Here is an 18478-nt window from a genome sequence, read left to right as displayed (position 1 = left end):
ACAGAAGCCTCCATCTCACCTCTCATGCCTCCATCTTTAATCCTCTCCTCCTTGATCATTTTCTAGGTAATCATTTGTAGTCTTAACTAGTCTGTATGAAGAAACACATTCCCCTACTCTTAATTTCCTTACTGTTTTTGTGGGATTTCTGAAAGGTATTCAGGATTCCAGGAGAGAGAGGACAGACTGTTTTGAGCAAGGTGGCAGAGCTGAAGTGGACTCTGATTCAGTGCTCCTGGGGTTAGGGCTTGTGTTTTGTAAAGCATGATTTATCATCTAATTATGAAAATATGTGGGTCATTCTAAAGAAGTAATTAGTGAAATTCAGTTGTAAGTCTAACTTTTGCACATCACGAGGATGGGGGCAACACCATCTCTGAGAACTCTCAGGGAAGCTCAACAAATATTGGAGTGAAGGATACCACTGTTCCACATATTCCTTCTTCTAATGGCTGAAATCTTAACTTCTATTTAATATCATGATTTAATTACCATAGGAAAGAATAACAGCATGCTCTGAGCCCTGGGCAGCTTTATGTAACAATTGGTTTTTGTGGATAGTTTACAAAAGCATCAAATTGTGTTACTGTAATTGATCCAACTTTCTATCATGGCTAGACATAGAGCAAATGTGCTCCATAACCCTTAAATCTTTTCCTATATGTCAGGTTCACACAGCTCCTTGGAACACCACAAGGGCCTTCATTGATGCCATGAAGGGCAAGTGTCTCCCAGAGGTGACTGGGATGGCAGATCCCACAGGGTGTGGTGAAGGGTTCTCGTATGTGAAGATTCCTAAGAAACCAACACAGAAGATGTTGAGAGTGTCTGAATTTCTGTAGGATATGTATCAAGGAAGAAAGAAAGGAAGGTTAAGGAGTCGTGATGGATAGGATGTATGATATAGGAAGCAGTTAAGTTGACAGGATGATTTAAGTGGCTATTACAAGGAATTCAGCTCTGTAGGATTCTTACCTGTTTTATTGTATTTTGTTTTTGACATAGGATGATAAGGAACCTCAGCCAGTGAAGAAAACAGTGACAGGAAAAAATGCAGATTTCCGTCGCCTCTCTCTGAAAAATGCCAATCAACTTCTTCATAAATTCGGTGTTCTTGAGGAAAAGGTGAGTGTGGAAGAGGAAATCGTAGAGGCTCCTAGGGGCTTTGCACAAGGAGAGAAGAGCTAGTAGGCACATATAAGAAACTGTCTGGAGGATTTTGTGCTGTAAGTTGTGGTGGCCTGGGTCTTGGATACGTTTTCAGAATTTAATTGTAAAGCTTTCTGTTTAAAATATTTTGGGTGTTGGTATTTTGGTCTAGCTCTCTAACCTTGTGTCTTGGTTTGCTCTTTGAATTCCCTGAATAATTGTGTGTGTGTGTGTGTGTGTGTGTGTGTGTGTGTGTGTGTGAGTGTGTGTGTGTGAGTGTGTGTGTGTGTGTGTCTTGTAGATTAAAAAGTTTTCCTGCTGGGAAGTGATTGATGCAGTACGCACAATGTTAACATAACAGGCCCACTCTGGAGAGGGTCCCATGAGTAAATTTGCTCGTCGATCAAGGTTTTCTGTGGCTGAGCATCAAGAGCATTACAAAGAGGAATGTCAGCGCATCTATGACCTGCAGAACAAGTGTGTTTTACTGCTGCAGAAAATCCAATCTGGAAATGGGGGTGTCCAAGACACTATTTGATGAAGGAGAAACCTAATTATGTTTTAGTCACACTAATAATATAACTAGGTAGTAAGGTATCTGGAGATTTAAGGATGGCATCTGTTCATATACTGCTAGAGTACCTAGTTTACTCAAAGCAACTTGGCAAAAGTTTTTGAATGGCAAGTAGTGAAGGTTTGATCTCTGGGTTCTATGGCAACTTTTATGGCCTACTTGGGCCTAACAGCCATTAAGTGGTGATAGGAGACAGGAAGTTGTATGTTCTCTGAAGGCTTCCTGTTGAGAGGATGGTAATGCCCTAATTCAGAACAACCAATAATATATTGATGTGTTTCTCAGGGTCTCTTCAGGAATTCTGAAAAAGTTGTGCTATTTCGTATTTCAAACTTGCCTTGTTCTCTAAATGTCTAGGAAAACTTGTAAAGGTTTTCCATTAAGGGCCCCATGTCTTAGTGGATTTTGAGTGTTGTTTTTAAGGCTGACTTCCCAATTTCCTACTGTGGCCTCAAACTGCTTCTTCAGCTCTTTGTGAACTTTTGTATTTCCCATTGTCTTAATTTAAGATTGCTTTTTTCCGGATTTTAGTTTTTGTCATCAACTGAAGTCTTATCAACTGACACAGATAGCAGCTCAGCTGAAGACAGTCACTTTGAAGAAATGGGAAAGAACATCGAGAACATGTTGCAGAGTAAGAAAACCAGTTCTCAGCTATCACGTGTATGGGACTAGTAGGAGCAGAAGGAACTACAGAGGATGTTATTGGGTGAGGGTAGTGGCTTCACAGACAGACAAGAAAGATTAAAAAGTATAAATAACTGCAAAGTAATCACTGAGGTAATGCTGGAGGCAGCAGATGTAGGGATGAGTGTAGAAAGATGACCTGTAGATGAGGTAAGAAAGATGACTGCAAACTGGACTCTAGGTTGTGGGGCATAGATGGAAGAGATACTGTCACTTCACTGCTGTCTCTGCATCAGGCCTGGCCAAGCCAGGGCTCTCAGTGCTGTCCGTCAAGTGAGCTTTCTGGGCATTCTTCGTAGAGGGTAAGAGTTTTTAATACAGAATCTGAATGAATTTGTGGGTTGGTTCTTGAACCCTCTGTAGTCAGGATGTCAAATTCTGTGCAAATGTGCCTTTTCTGAGATAATCCATGGCTTTCAGAAGATTTTTAGAGGAGTCTGAGCCCCTGAAAAGAGCTAAAAATCCACCAGCCAAAAATGGCAGAAGTTGAGGGTGAAGGGTGATAGTGGCCTGAAGTGGTGTGGGATATATATGGACTTCGGAAATTAAAAGAGAAAAAATACAAGCTGACTTTAAAATTTCTCTCTGGGCTTGCTAGGAAGATGATGGTATCATTGATTAAAGTAGAAAATTTCAAAGAAGAAGCAGGTTTAACATGGGGAGGTGTGGAGTTTGAGGTCCCCATGCCACTACCTAGTGTAGATGGCAATCAGGCAACTGAAAAGTTGTCTGTAGATACAGAGAGAGAATAAAGGCTGAACATGAAGGTCTACATAACTGTTCTTACTCATAGTAGTCTTTTCCTTTGTTTCCTCCACTTTGTTAAAGCTTTGTGTAATTTTGTTGTTTTGACTACATTATAAAGTTGTAATAAAGCCTCTTCACCAGTGTGGTCCTGGATCAGCTGTATCTACATCACATGGGAGCTTGTTAGTAATGCAGAAATCTCAGGGCTCACCACAAACCTACTGATTAGATTCTGTATTTTAACAAGATCCTCAGGTGATTCCTACTCATTCATAATTAAAGTTTGAGAAGGATACTCTGGTCCTGTTTCTGTAGTGAGTGGGTACTTTTTTTTTTATTAAGGTATCCTTGATATACAATCTTATGCTCAGGTTTCACATGAGCAACAATTGTGGCTAGTACATTCCCCCCATTAAGTCCCCATCACATGTCCCATTACAGTCACTGTCCATCAGCATAGTAAGATGCTATATAGTAATTACTTGCCATCTCTGTGCAATATACTTCCTTCCCCATGCCCCCCACTACATTCGGTGCACTAATCATAATGCCCCTTAATCCCCTTGCACTCCCTTCACACCGACACTCCCCAGTTCCTTGTAACTGTTGGTCCATTGCTGTTTTCCTCCTTTTTGCTTTGTTGTTGTTATATTCCACAGATGAATGAAATCATTTGGTACTTGTCTTCAGCTGTCTTATATCACTGAGCATATACCCTATAGGTCTGTCCATGATGCAAATGGTAGGATTTTTCTTCTTATGGCTAAACAATATTCCACTGTGTATATGTACCACACCTTCTTCATCCATTTATCTACTAATGAACACTTAGGTTGCTTCCATAGGTTGGCTATTGTATGTTATATTGTGCTGTGATAAACATCAGGGAGCAAAGGCCTTTTTTATTTTTTATTTTGGTATCATTAATTTACAATTACATGAGGAACTTTATGTTTACTAGACTCCTTCCATCCCCAAGTATCCCCACATACCCCATTGCAGACACTGTCCATCAGCCTAGTAAGATGCTGTAGAATCACTACTTGTCTTCTCTGTGTTGTACAGCCCTCCCCATTTCTGCTCTCCCACATTATACATGCTAATCATAATTCCCCCTTTCCTTTCCCCACCCCTTATCCCTACTTCCCACTCATCCTCCCCAGGCCCCTTCCATTTGGGAACTGTTAGTCTATTCTTGGTTTCTGTGAGTCTGCTGCTGTTTTGCTCCTTCAGATTTTTTCTTTGTTCTTATACTCCACAGATGAGTGAAATCATCTGATACTTGTCTTTCTCCACCTGGCTTATTTCACTGAGCATAATACTCTCTAGCTCTATCCATGTTTTTGCAAATGATAGATTTGCTTTCTTTGGCTGAATAATATTCCATTATGTATATGTACCACATCTTGTTTATCCATTCATCTACCAATGGACACTTAGATCACTTCCATTTCTTGGCTATTGTAAATAGTACTGCAATAAAGATACAGATGCATCTGTCTTTTTCAAATTGTGCTTCGTCATTCTTAAGGTAAATTCCTAGTAGTGGAATTCTTGGGTCAAATTGTATTTCTATTTTGAGTTTTTTGAGGAACCTCCATACTGCTTTCCACAATGGTTGAACTAATTTACATTCCCACCAGCAGTGTAGGAGGGTTCACCTTTCAGCTCATCTTGACCAGCATTAATTGTTCTTAGTCTTTCGGATGCTGGCCATCCTTTCTGGTGTGAGGTGATACCACATTGTGGCTTTAATTTGTATTTCTCTGATGACAAGGGAAGTGGAGCATCTTTTCATGGGTTCGTTGTCCATCTGAAATTCTTCTTCGGAGAACTGACTGTTAGGCTCCCCTGCCCATTTTTAATTGGATTATTAGCTGTTTGTTTGTTGAGGTGCATGAGCTCTTTATATATTTTGGATGTCAACCCTTTACCGGATCTACAATTTATGAATATATTCTCCCATACTGTATGATGCCTTTTTGTTCTATTGGTGGTGTCCTTTGCTGTACAGAAGCTTTTCAGCTTGATATTGTCCCACTTGTTCATTTTTGCATTTGTGTCCCTTGCCTGGCAGATATGTCCATGAAGAAGTCGCTCATGTTTATGTCAAAGAGATTTTTGCCTACGTTATTTTCTAAGAGTTTTATGATTTCATGACTTACATTCAGGTCTTTGATCCATTGTGAATTTACTTTTGTGTATGTGGTTAGACAGTGATAAAGTTTCATTCTCTTACATATAACTGTCCAGTTTTGCCAACACCAGCTGTTGAAGAGGCTGTCATTTCCCCATTGTATGTCCATGGCTACATTATCGTATATTAATTGTCCATATATTTTTGGGTTGATATCTGGACTCTGTGTTCTTTTCCATTGGATTTTGATTTATTCTTGTAACAGGACCAAATTGTCTTAATTACTGTGTCTTTGTAGTAGAGCTTGAAGTTGGAAAGCGAGATCCCCCCTGCTTTATTCTTATTTCTCAGCATTGCTTTGGCTATACTGGGTCTTTTGTGGTTCCATATGAATTTTAAAACTATTTGTTCCAGTTCATTGAAGAATGCTGTTGGTATTTTGATAGTGATTGCATTGAATATGTAGATTACTTTAGGCAGGATGGCCAATTTAGCAATATTAATTCCTAGCCAAGGGCATGGGATGAGTATCCATTTGTTAGTGTTCTCTTTAATTTCTCTTGAGTGTCTTGTAGTTTTCAGGGTATAGGTCTTTCACTTCCTTGTTTATGTTTATTCCTAGGAATTTTATTCTTTTTTGATGCAATTGTGAATGGAAAGGTTTTCCTGATTTCTCTTTCTGCTAGTTCATCATTAGCATGTAGGAATGGAACTGATTTATGTGTATTGATTTTATATCCTGCAGCTTTACTGAATTCAGGTATTTATTCTAATAGTTTTGGAGTGGAATCTTTAGGGTTTTTTATGTAAAATATCATGTCGTCTGCAAATAGTGACAGTTTGACTTCTTCTTTGCCAGTCTGAATGCCTTGTATTTCTTTGTTTTGTCTGATTACCATGGCTAGGACCTCCCATACTGTGTTGAATAACAGTGGGGAGAGTGGGCATCGTGTCTTGTTCCCAATCTCAGAGGAAAAGATTTCAGCTTCTCAGTGTTTTAAGTATGATGTTGTCTGTGTGTTTGTCATATATGGCCTTTATTATGTTGAGGTACTTTCCCTCTATACCCATTTTTTGGAGATCTTTTATCATGAATGGACGTTGAATTTTGTCGAATGCTTTTTCAACGTCTATGGAGATGATAATGTGGTTTTTGTCTTTTTGTTGATGTGGTGGATGATGTTGATGGATATTTGAATGCTGTACTATACTTGCTTCCCAGAGATAAACACCACTTGATTATGGTGTATGATGTTTGTGATGTATTTTTGAATTCGGTTTGTTAATATTTTGTTGAGAATTTTTGCATCTATGTTCATCAGAGATATTGGTTTGTACTTTTCTTTTTTTGGGGGGTGTTTTCCTGGTTTTAGTATTAGAGTAATGCTAGGTTCATAGAACGTTTGGAAGTATTCCCTCCTCTCCTGCTTTTAGGAAAACTTTAAGGAGAATGGGTATTATATCTTCTCTATATGTCTAATTCAACAGTGAATCCATCTGGTTCAGCAGTTTTGTTCTTGGGTAGTTTTTTGATGACTGATTCAATTTGTTGCTGGTAATCAGTCTGTTTAGATTTTCTCCTTCCTTGGTTAATCTTGGAAAACTCTATTTTTCTAGGAAGTTGTCCATTTCCTCTAGGTTTTCCAGCTTGTTAGCATGTAGATTTTCATAGTATTCTCTCATGATTCTTTGTATTTCTGTGGGGTCCATCGTGATTTTTTTCTTTCTTATTTCTGATTCTGTTGATGTGTGCAGTATCTCTTTTTCTCTTAGTCTGGCTCGGGGTTTATCCTTTTTTTTTACTTTCTCAGAGAACAAGTGCTTCATTGAGTCTTTTCTGTTGTTTAATTCTTCTCAATTTTATTTTTTCTCCTATCTTTATTATGTCCGTCCTTCTGCTGACTTTGGGCCTCATTTGTTCTTCCTTTTCCAGTTTCAATAATTGTGACTTTATACTATTCATTTGGGGTTGTTCTTCCTTCCTTAAATGGGACTGGATTGCTATATAGTTTCCTCTTAGCTTTTCTGCATCCCATAGAATTTCGGGCTTTGTGCTGTTGTCATTTGTCTCCATATACTGCTGGATCTCTGTTTTAATTTGCTCATTGATTCATTGATTATTTAAGAGCATGTTGTTAAGCCTCCTTGTGATTGTGAGCCTTTTTGTTTTCTTTGTACAATTTATTTCTAGTTTTATACCTTTGTGGTCTGAGAAACTGGTTTGTACAATTTCAGTCTTTCTGAATATACCGAGGCTTCTTTTGTGGCCTAGTATGTGGTCTATTCTGCAAAATGTTCCATGTGCACTTGAGACGAATGTGTATTCTGCTGTTTTTGGGAGTAGAGTTCTGTCGATGTCTGTTAGGTCCATCTGTTCTAGTGTGTTGTTCAGCGTCTCTCTCTCCTTACTTATTTTCTTCCTGGTTCATCTCTCTTCAGAGTGAGTGGAGTGCTGTAAGTGTCCTAGAATGAAGGCATTGCATTCTATTTCCCTCTTTAATTTTATTAGTATTTGCTTCACATATGTATGTGCCCCTGTGTTTGGTGCATAGATATTTTTAATGCCTTTATCTTCTTGTTGGATTGACCCATTTACCATTATGTAATGCCCTTCTTTTTCCCTTGTGAGTTTGTTTTGAGGTCTATTTTGTCTCATACAAGTACTGCATCTCCTGCTTTTTTCTCCCCATTAGTTGCATGAAATATCTTTTTCCATCCCTTCACTTTTAGTCCATGTATATCATTGGCTTTAATGTGAGCCTCTTTTATGCAGCATGTAAATGGGTCTTGTTTTTTAATCCACTCTGTGATTCTATGTCCTTTCATTGGTCCATTCAGTCCTTTTACATTTAGGGCGATTATCAATAGGTATGTGCTTATTGCTATTGCAGGCTTTAGATTCATGGTTACCAAAGTTTCAAGGATAACTTCCTTACTATCTAAGAGTCTTAACTCACTTAATATGCTATTACAAACACAATCTAAAAGGTCTCTTTTTTTCCACCTCCTTTGTCTTCCTCCTCCATTCTTTGTATATTAGGTATCATATTCGGTATTCTTTGACTATCCATTGAATGAGTTTGGACATAGTTCAGTTAATTTTGCATTTGTTTAGTAATTAACTGTTCTACTTTCTTCACTGTGGTTTTATTACCTCTGGTAACAACTATTAAACCTTAGGAATACTGTCATCTGTAGCAGACCCTCCAAAATTCATTGTAGAGATTGTTTGTGGGAGGTAAATTCACTAAGCATTTACTTTTCTGCAAATTGTTTAATCCCTCCTTCAAATTTAAATGATAATCTTGCTGGATAAAGTATTCTTGGTTTGAGGCCATTCTGCTTCATTGCATTAAATATATCATGCCACTCCCTTCTGGCCTGTAAGGTTTCTGCTGAGAACTCTGATGACAGTTTGATGGACCTTCCTTTGTATGTGATCTTATTTCTCTGTCTAGCTGCTTTTAATAGTCTGTCCTTATCCTCTGTCTTTGCCATTTTAATTACTATATGTCTTGGTGTTGTCTACCTTGGGTCCCTTGTGCTGGGTGATCTGTGCACCTCCATGGCCTGAGAGACTATGTCCTTACCCAGATTGGGGAAGTTTCCAACAATTACCTCAAGACAGTTTCTATCCCTTTTTCTTTCTCTTCTTCTTCTTTTACCCCTATAAGGCAAATATTGTTCCGTTTGGATTGGTCACACAGTTGTCTCTATATTCTTTCATTCTTAGGGATCCTTTATTCTCTCTGAGCTTCAGTTTCTTTGTATTCCTCGTTTCTAGTTTCTATTTCATTTATCTTCTCCTACACCATATCTAAACTGCTTTTAATAGCTTCCACTGTGGTTATCAACAATTGTATCTCCCACCAGAATTCATTCCTGAGATTTTGAATATTTTTCTGTACATCCATGAGCACGTTAATGATTTTTATTTTGGTCTCTGTTTCAGGGAGATTCATGAGGTCTATGTCATTTAAATCTTTCTCTGGTGTTGTCTTTATGATTTTACTTGGAACCAGGTTCCTTTGGCATTTCATGTTTGTATATGGTGCTCTCTAGTGCCCAGAAGCTCTAGTGTCTGGAGCTGCTCAGCCCTGAAGAAATGTCATGATTTGCAGGGGAATGATATTGGTGCCTGCTGGGAGGAAAGGGCTGTGTCCTGTTTCCCAGCTGCTATGCCTGTCTCCACTGCCTGAACCAGTGGGCTAAACACACAGGTGAAAGAGTCTAAGCTTTGCATCTGTAGTTGATGTAAATGGATCTCCCTCTGTCTGGCCTAATGCCAGAGTTGGGTTTGCCAGTTTGCAAGTCAGGTGGGGCTGGCTGGGAGAAAGGCACATTTGGGTGCGTATCACTGAGGGGGTACTTGTTGGTGCATAGTCAGCCAGGAAGCTGGAGCACCTAAAGGCTGTGAAATCTCCCAACCTGCTGGGCAGAGTGTATCCGGACAATTTTGCCTACTTTCCTTTCTTCTGAGCAGTTACCTCTGTGTAATCCTTCTCCCATTAGCAGCCCTTTTGCCAAGGGTTTCCTTGTTAGGAAGCTTCTCAGACTGCCCACCTTTCTTTTGTCACTGAGCAGCTGCGTAAGGATCCCTGCTTTCCACAAGCTGCTGGAATCTCAGTCTCTCCAGGAATTCTGCCTGTCTTAGCTTTCCAACCTCCTAATTGTGGGAGTACCCTGCAAACACCATAAAATGTAGGTTTTTGCTCACAGAGCAGATCTCCTGAGTTAGGTATCCAGCAGTCCCAGGCCTCCATTCCCTCTCCACTCTGTTTCTGTTCCTCCTGCTGGTGAGGCGGGGTGTTGTAAGGGCCTTGTACCACTGGGCCACAGTTTTGGTACATTATCCTGTTCCGGGTGGTCTTCTCTTTTCTCCAGTTGTATGCAGTCTTGTGTAGTCCTGCTTCCTATTAGTCTTTCAGTATTTCTTGAATTTATTATATGTGGCTTTAGGAGGAAACCTCTGTCTCACCTCTCACATTGCCATCTTTAATCCTCCTTCCTGAAGTTCTTCTTTTTAGAAGTGTCAGTTCATATCCTATGCCATTTTTTAATTGGGTTAATTGCTTTTTGTGTGTTAAGGCATGTGGTTTCTTTATATATTTTGGATGTTAACTCCTTGCCTCATACATCACTTATGAATATATTCTCCCATACTGTAGGATGCCTTTTTGTTCTACTGATGGTGTCCATTGCTGTACAGATGCTTTTTAGTTTGAAGTACTCCTACTTGTTCTATTTTGCTTTTGTTTCCCTTGCCTGAGGAGATGTGATCATAAAAAATTACTAATGTTTATATTCAAGAGAGTTTTGCTTATGTTTTTATCTAAGTTTTATGGTTTCATGACTTCATTCAGGTCTTTAATCCATTCAGGTTTACTTTTGTGTATGGAGTTAGACAGTAATCCCGTTTCTTTCTTTTACATATGGCTGTCCAGTTTTTCCAACACCAGTTGAATGGGCTGTCATTTCCCTATTGTATGCCCATGGCTCCTTTATCATATATTAATAGGCCATATATGTGTGGGTTTATATCTGAGCTCTCTGTTCTCATCTATTGATCCATGGCTCTGTTCTTATGCCAGTAGCAGATTGTCTTGATGACTTTGGCTTTGTAGTAGAGCTTGAAGTTGGGGAGCATAATACCCCCTGCTTAATGCTTCCTTCTAAGAATTACTTTGGATATTTGGCTTCTTTTGTGGTTTCATATTTATTTTAGAACTTTTTGGTCTAGTTCATTGAAAAATGCTGTCAGTATTTTGATAGGGATTTCATTGAATCTGGGTACTTTTCTTACAGTGATCATCAGCTGTTTCCTGCTTTGACTTTTCTCTTGTGCTATTCAGAGGAATGAGCATATACCTCTTGCTGCTCTTTCACCTATAACAACATGTAGTTTTTGGAGAACTTTTCAGATTTTGTACTTATAAAAACAGGAACATTGACAGTGGTAAAGTGAAGTCATGATAAGACAAATCAATGTATTTGTGGGGCTGGTGGTGACTTTGGTTCTTTCTGTAGAGCCATTGTTTTGTGGCATGTAGAGCTTCACTGTCTCTACCCAATCCCAAGAAAATGGCTCTTTGATTCATAGTGGTAGTTTGTTGAAATCTATTTTTGCCTTGCAGCAGCAGCAGGAAACAATCATAGAGACAATGACACAGCTCCTGTGACTAGCCTGAACTCTTCTGCCACTGGCCGTTGTCTTAAGATTTATCGCACGTTTCGAGATGAATAAGGGAAAGAGTATGTTCACTGTGAGATCGTCAGAAAGCCAGCTGTCATCGATGCCTATGTGCGTATACAGAACACAATACGAGGAATTCATGTGAGTTTAATTTACCAGTGTGGTGTCATAAGGAGAATGAGAAGAATGCTGGGGAATTGGAGTAAGGGTGGGTGCTTCAGTTCTAGAAACTCTTTTCTGTACTGTTTTCCCTAGAAATCTATTAACTGGGAGCAGTCTTGTCTTCATTTACATCTTTGGGTTTGAAGCCAAAGATCACAGGGAGAACTCCAAATATGCCACCAGAAAGGCGTGCTTTCAGTTCCCCCTGGGTCCTTTGAATTTTAGTTGTTTGGTTGTTAAAAACATTAGGGTTTACTTACAACTTCTTATTCTGGGAGAGAGGCCTCTGTGCCTGTGCAAGGCTGATGATTAAGGGAGATCGGAATGCCAGTTAGTCCCTTGTTTTTCCCTCTGGATGGATTACTTTAGTTTTGAGATGTTCAGCTAATAGAACAGTCTTTTTAGTTAAAGTGCTCATGGTTCTGTGATATTTTTCTCTTTGTTGTTAGTCAAAAATATGCCCTTTTAGATAAGCAGCATCGAGAAGAGATGAGAAAAGAATGGTGCAGGATTCAAGATCAGCTGAGGCAGTTTAAGAGGAACCAGGAAAATGAGAAGCCAAAGGGCCTTCCTGAGAAGAAGCCCAAAAAAGTGAAGGAGCGTCCTGGCCTAAAAGTAAGTATGATGTGGCATTATCATAAAGAAGAAAGCAAACCTTTCCCTTTAGGTTTGGTATCCTCCCTTACTGGGAATGAGGACAGTGTCATGGAAAGCTAATTTCAAATGATGTGGCTGCTTGGTTGTTAAAAATACTGGTGTGACTGTTACTGTTACCACCAATTTGGTGCCCTTGGGGGTAATTTTATACTTTGTCTGTTGGAAGAATTTTCTAGGAGTTGAGATAGGCTTGACAGATTTATTTTTACATGCATGTTAATGTACTTAGATACATATTTACACACACATGTATCTTATTTTTAAATTGTACAAATTAACAGAATCAACAGAAAAATACATTATACGGGTAGCTTTGCATAGCCCAGATGGTACTGTACAATGTAGCTGTAATATGACTCATAAGATGAGGCAAATATGGTACAATGGAAAGAGCCATGGAATTGGAAACAAGATCTGGACTCAGGTTCTGGTTCTACCATTTGATAGCTCTGTGGCCTTAACCTCCTTAAGCCTATTTTCTATGAAATGACACCTGTCCCACAGTGTTGTTGTATTAAGTGACCTAATATATGAGAAGCACTTTATAAACTGTTAAATTCTTGACAGACATAAACTGCTGTTATGTGTACTGAGGTCATTAGTATTTTAGTGTTTCTTTCTTGTAGGTGACATGATATAAATGTGACATAGTACAGACCTCAGTTTTTCTTATGGTATTATTGATATCTGAAGGTTTCACTTGAAAAACAATCTGGTTACTACATTTGCCCATATTGAGTCTCCCCCATACCCCATTGCAGTCAGTGTCCATCAGTGTACTAAGATGCCACAGAGTCACTGTTTGTCTTCTCTGTGCTACACTGAGTACCGACTGCATTTTATAGATAAACCTGAGGTCAGTTTCAAAACTGAGATGGAGACTTGGTATTATTGAGCCTTTTCCTTTTGGCTGAGAATATACCCATGGTAGCTGCCTATGCAGCTGAATGCAGCCTTGGTCCAGCCTTGGGCTTCCAACAGCCTTTCTCCTGCATGTTTGACATTATCAATATTTACAACTTAAACTGGGAGTGAAAATTCTCTCACTTTTCTTCCTCACCTGATTTTTAAAGAAATCATCGGTCTCTATATTTCATTTTATTTTTAATGTATCAGTTTCATACATGCACTTTTGTCTACTGGTTTCTGGTTGAAAGGCCTATAACAATTCTATTAGAAAATGTTCTGAACCTGCCTTTGTTTCTCTCCTGGCTTGCATATATTTTTTAACACTAGCATGCAGCCTACTTCTCCTGTCATGTTGATGCTTTTCTTTTTGCAGCAGAAATGTGGGGCTTGTGGTGCCATTGGGCACAGGAGGACAAACAAATTCTGCCCCCTCTATTATCAAACAAATGACCCACTTTCCAACCCTATTGCCATTACTGAGGAGCAGGAGAAGGAGTTGGAAAAGACAGTCATTCATAGTGATAATGAAGAACTTATCAAGGTTGAAGTGAACAAGACTGTTTTGGGGAAACAGCTAATTGAGAGGTAAGGGAAAGCAGATCTGTTGGAGGCTGATGACACTGATGGGTAGCAGGGTTGGGTGTGATGTGTTTTCTGCAGTTAACATTGATGGACTTTCCTCAGTAATTTTTGCCAGTAATGAAAATTAGTCTTTTGTCATGAAGCACTCAAATTCCACTAATTATTATTGGATGTGCTACTGAACTTTCCTGAGTCTCAGTTTCCTTATTTACAAAAGAGAGCTACCCATACCAGGGTACCTATGAAGATAAACTGAGAGGGACTATATAGAACATGTAGAACAGTGCCTGAAATATTATAGATGCTATTCTTATTCTACTTGCCAGCACAGGTAATATTCTTAAGGCCCCTAACCACAGTATTCTGATAGTGAACCATCCAAATAGATAAAGGAGACATAAACAATGCTTGTATGTACCTGTCTCTTGCCCTCAGAGAATTTAATATTGATAATCAAGTGGAGAAGTTTATAATTAAAAAAGATTTTCTACTAACTTTGTAGTTTGAAATTGGAGACCTACAAAAAGTTGGAAGAATACAGTATACTAGTCCTTTAAACTCATCAACTGTTAAAACTTTTGTCACATTTGCTTCATCTTAAATCTGAACAGTGTTTTTCCTGAACCATTTGGAAGTAAGTTGTTAGCATCATGACATTTTGTCATGATCTCTTTTACACACATCTTCTAATAAGGACATACTGTAATACTGTTATTACAGCTAAGAAAACTAACACTGATTAAGTCATATCTGATATTCAGTATTCAGAGTTCCCTGGTTGTCTCAATGCTCTATTGCATATCCTCTGTGCAGAATCCAATCCCAGTTCAAACATTAAGCATTTTGAGTGTCTCTCAATCTAGAACTGTCCTCTGCACCTGTTTTGTTTTCATGTCATGTCTTCGGCAAGGTTAGTACACAGGTAATATTATGTACTTACTACACCACATCAGGAAGCACATTATGTCAGGTTTTCTCATTATTTTTGATCTTGTTAAAGTGATCCTGAAGATCCAGCTGTAATAAAAATATGTTTTTCCCTTTGTAATTAATAAGAGGGTGAATAATCTGTTCCCAAGCAATCTTTCTCTTAGTAGGTTTAGCATTGATGATCATTGCTTAACTCAATTGCCCTGTTAGGAGTTGTAAAAAAGTGATTTTTATATGTAGCATTCTTCCCGCGTTAACTGGCATGCTCTAAAGAAGAGTGTTCCCTCACTTTTGTTTGAGTATTACTATGGATTCTGAAATTCTTTCCTTTGTAAGCTTAATGTCTTGTAACTCATTAGCATCATTATTAATTTTCATGCTCATATTGTCTTAAACTTGACCTCTTCCAGCTACATTCTTTGTCCTTTTGAAATGACCCTATAAATCTTTGGGAAGTTCTTCTCTTTCTGACACAAGATGTTCTAGGCTGTCCTTGAAATTTCCCTGTCCAAGACCTAGAGTCAGCCAGTTTTCCAAAGAGCTGTGGTTAATTTTATTAGGGAATGGTATTTAGAAAACCAAGATCTTGGTGTTAGGTATGCTCATTGCCACTAAGATATCATTGCTTCTAGGCTTTTAGTAGACAGAACTAGGAAGTGTACATATATCTGTAAATCACAACTTCATTATGATACCTCTAATTCAGATTCTTCTTCATCTTCCCCCATTCCATATTTGTATCCTCCCTGTCATTCCCAACATCAACTTATTTATTCATTTTCTCTGCTCTTAATATAAGTTTGAGAATTACAATACTAATACCTCTACTAACAACAAATATATGAAGTAGATTTATGGTGTTTTCTGTAGTTTTTTGTCCTTAGACTGTATGTCACTGAAGTTGTGCAGTCAGGGTATGATAATCAAAATACATTTGAATTCTTTTTCTTGTGTAATTTCTTTATGAATTTGTTATTGTTATGGTAATTTGTTTTTTTATTGAGGAAAAATTGGTATATGACATCATATAAGTTTCAGGTGTACATTTTAACTTGATATTTATATCGTGATCACCACCATAAGTCTTGTTCCCATCTATCGCCATACAATTTGTTTCTGTTTCTATTAATTTTGGGATCTTTTTTCCATCCTTGTTGATTTATGTTTTTGGTATCTGTAACAGTCATGTTTTGCAGCACATTAGAAAAGGAGAATGTAGTATCTTAATCTCATACAATGGAAGGGAAGAAGGTGGGATTTTAATGACTGAAGGAAAAACAAACTTGTTTTACTTTTCAAACCACTTTTAATACCATTCATGTCTCCATTCTGAGTAACTTAAGTATCCTAAGACTTTAACCCTAAAAATGCTGGAGCTGGAAGGATTCCTGGAATTCCTTTAGCCTAGTTCCCTTATCTTACATAAAGAAAAGTGAGGTGAAGTTACAGCTTGCCTTGGCTGACCTGAGCCTTAGAATACAGATGTCTAGCTTTTGGTTTGGCTTTCCCACCCCCAGGCTTTTGCTCTGGTACTTTGGACATTTTCATTCCAGTTGCTTTTTTTCTGGCAACTAGAAATAGGGACCACACATTATGAAAGTGTTATTGATTGCAGTGCACATGAAGTTCTCAGAAAATCTCTGGTTCTCAAGTTCCCTAAACAGAAATTTCCTCCAAAGAAGAAACAGCGAATTGGAACCACTGTTCACTGTGACTATTTGAATTTGAGTATTTGTATTGTTTCATTAGTACCAGATGGGGTTTGTATTGACTCCCCATACTCTCTAAGCCATGGCTTTGTCACATCTTTAGATTCTCCTTTTGGCTTTGCCCTGAAAACTATGTGTAGTGTTTGTTACAAGATTTCCAAACTATATTTATCTAGCTAGAAAGTATTGGGTTTTTCAAGTCTGAAGAAACATTCTGGGACGAAGGTGCTCAATATGGCAGCATGAGTAGAGCAGTGGAAATATCCTCAAAAAACCATATATATTTTCAAAATACAGCAAATACAACTATTCCTAAAAGAGGGACCAGAAGATATAATACAACAGCCAGGTTACATCTACATCTGAGAGAGCTCTGCATCTCACGAAAAGGGTAAGATTCAAAGCCGTGGCCTGGCGGGATCTGAGCACTCCCCCAGCCCTGCTCAATAGTAGGAGGAAAAGAATCAGAGTGGGGAGGGAGTGGAAGCACAGGGCTGCTAAATAACCAGCCATAGTAATCTGCACTGGGAGCAGAGACACACATCACATGGTGTACTGGATATTAGAGAAATGGAAAAGTAAAATCCAAGACAGAGTCTGCGAGCAGGTCCGCACAGCCGGCTTTCCTAGAACAAAAGAAAAGCAGGTGCTTTACAAGTGTTAAAGAGACAGTGTTTTAACAGGTAGACAAAATTGTCCCAGCCCATGCATTGAAGCAGACTGGGTATCTTAAGGAACGTCAGACCCCCTAATCCGCTGGGTGGCAATGCAGTTCTGAAGCCCCTCATAGAAGTAAGCAGGCTACCGTTTGTTCCCCTCCACCAGCACTGCAAAGAAACGGCTCACTGCAAGGAAATTGCTGCAGACCAGATGTGAAGCAGCCTCGCCCACAGAAACCCACATCGAAACTTCTGCCAGCATGAAGATAATTGGGCCAGACACCGAGGCTTTGTGCCAGAGACAGAGAAAGCTGGTGCAAAGTCCATAAGAGACGAAGGGGTGACATTCTCATAGGAGAAAATGCCATGTGCTTGCAACCCCTGGCAGTGCCCTGGGCTATCCCAAGGGCCACACTAAGCATGGCAGCTCAGGGTATTAACCCAGAGATGGTTCCCTGTGTGTGTTTAACTGGAACATGCAGGGGAGAAGGCTAGGTTAACAGCAAAGAGGAAGGGACATGTTCTCCCAGCTGACACATGTGCCACTTGCCATTGATCACTTCTCTTGACATGAAAAGCCAAAAGAACCTGGTCCAGTCCAAAATCACTCAAACATTGCCAGAGAGAGGGCCTGGCAAGAAAGATATAACCAATCTTCCTGGAAAAGGATTAAAAACATAAGTCATAGCCATGCAGATGGAGCTGCAGAGAAATATGCAAGAACTAAGTGATGAATTCTGGAGGGAGATAATAAAAACAAAACAATAAAAAGAAGGATGTAAAGAGGAGACTGGATGAGGTGCAAGAGACTGTTAATGGACTAGAAATAAGAAAACAGGAATACAGAGAAGCTGAGCCTGAGAAAGGTAAAAGGATCTTTAGGAATGAAAGAATGTTAAGATAACTGTGTGACCAATCCAAATGGAATAATATTCGTATTATAGAGGTACCAGAGAAGAAGAGAGAGAAAAAGGGACAGAAAGTGGCATTGAACAAGTAATTGCTGAAAACTTCCCTAAGCTGGGAAAGGAAATAGTCTCTCAGACCATGGAAACCCACAGATCTCCCAACACAGGAGACCCAAGGAGGACAACATCAAGACATATAATAATTAAAATGGCAAAGATCAAAAACAAGGACAGAGTATTAAATGCAGCCAGAGAGGGAAAAATGGTCACCTAAAAAGGAAAACACATCAAGCTATCATCAGACTTCTCAACAGAAACCTTACAGAACAGAATAGAATGGCATGACATATTTAATGCAAATAAACAGAAGAGCCTTGAACGAAGAATCCTGTATCCAACATGATTATCATTAAAATTTGAAGAAAGGATTACACAATTTCCAGACAAGCAAAAGTTAAGGGAATTTGCCTCCAAC

The 18478-nt window shown here is 38.9% G+C and overlaps 1 protein-coding gene across 1 annotated transcript in view; it reads left to right on the top strand.

Moving 5' to 3' along the window:
- Window positions 1-18478, top strand: part of LOC130682320 (transcription initiation factor TFIID subunit 1-like) — a 154065-nt gene that overhangs the window by 40046 nt on the left and 95541 nt on the right. Inside the window, 9 exon segments of the mRNA XM_057496703.1 lie at window positions 669-824; window positions 1006-1125; window positions 1451-1630; window positions 2255-2444; window positions 11429-11606; window positions 11608-11628; window positions 12099-12264; window positions 13589-13800; window positions 16343-16466. Of these exon segments, the coding sequence (XP_057352686.1) occupies window positions 669-824; window positions 1006-1125; window positions 1451-1630; window positions 2255-2444; window positions 11429-11606; window positions 11608-11628; window positions 12099-12264; window positions 13589-13800; window positions 16343-16466 (1347 nt within the window).

Source organism: Manis pentadactyla (assembly GCF_030020395.1).
Source record: "Manis pentadactyla isolate mManPen7 chromosome Y unlocalized genomic scaffold, mManPen7.hap1 SUPER_Y_unloc_5, whole genome shotgun sequence".
NCBI lineage: Eukaryota > Metazoa > Chordata > Mammalia > Pholidota > Manidae > Manis > Manis pentadactyla.
The sequence above is the reverse complement of the archived record's forward strand: the minus strand, read 5'-3'. Positions and strand labels throughout refer to the sequence as shown.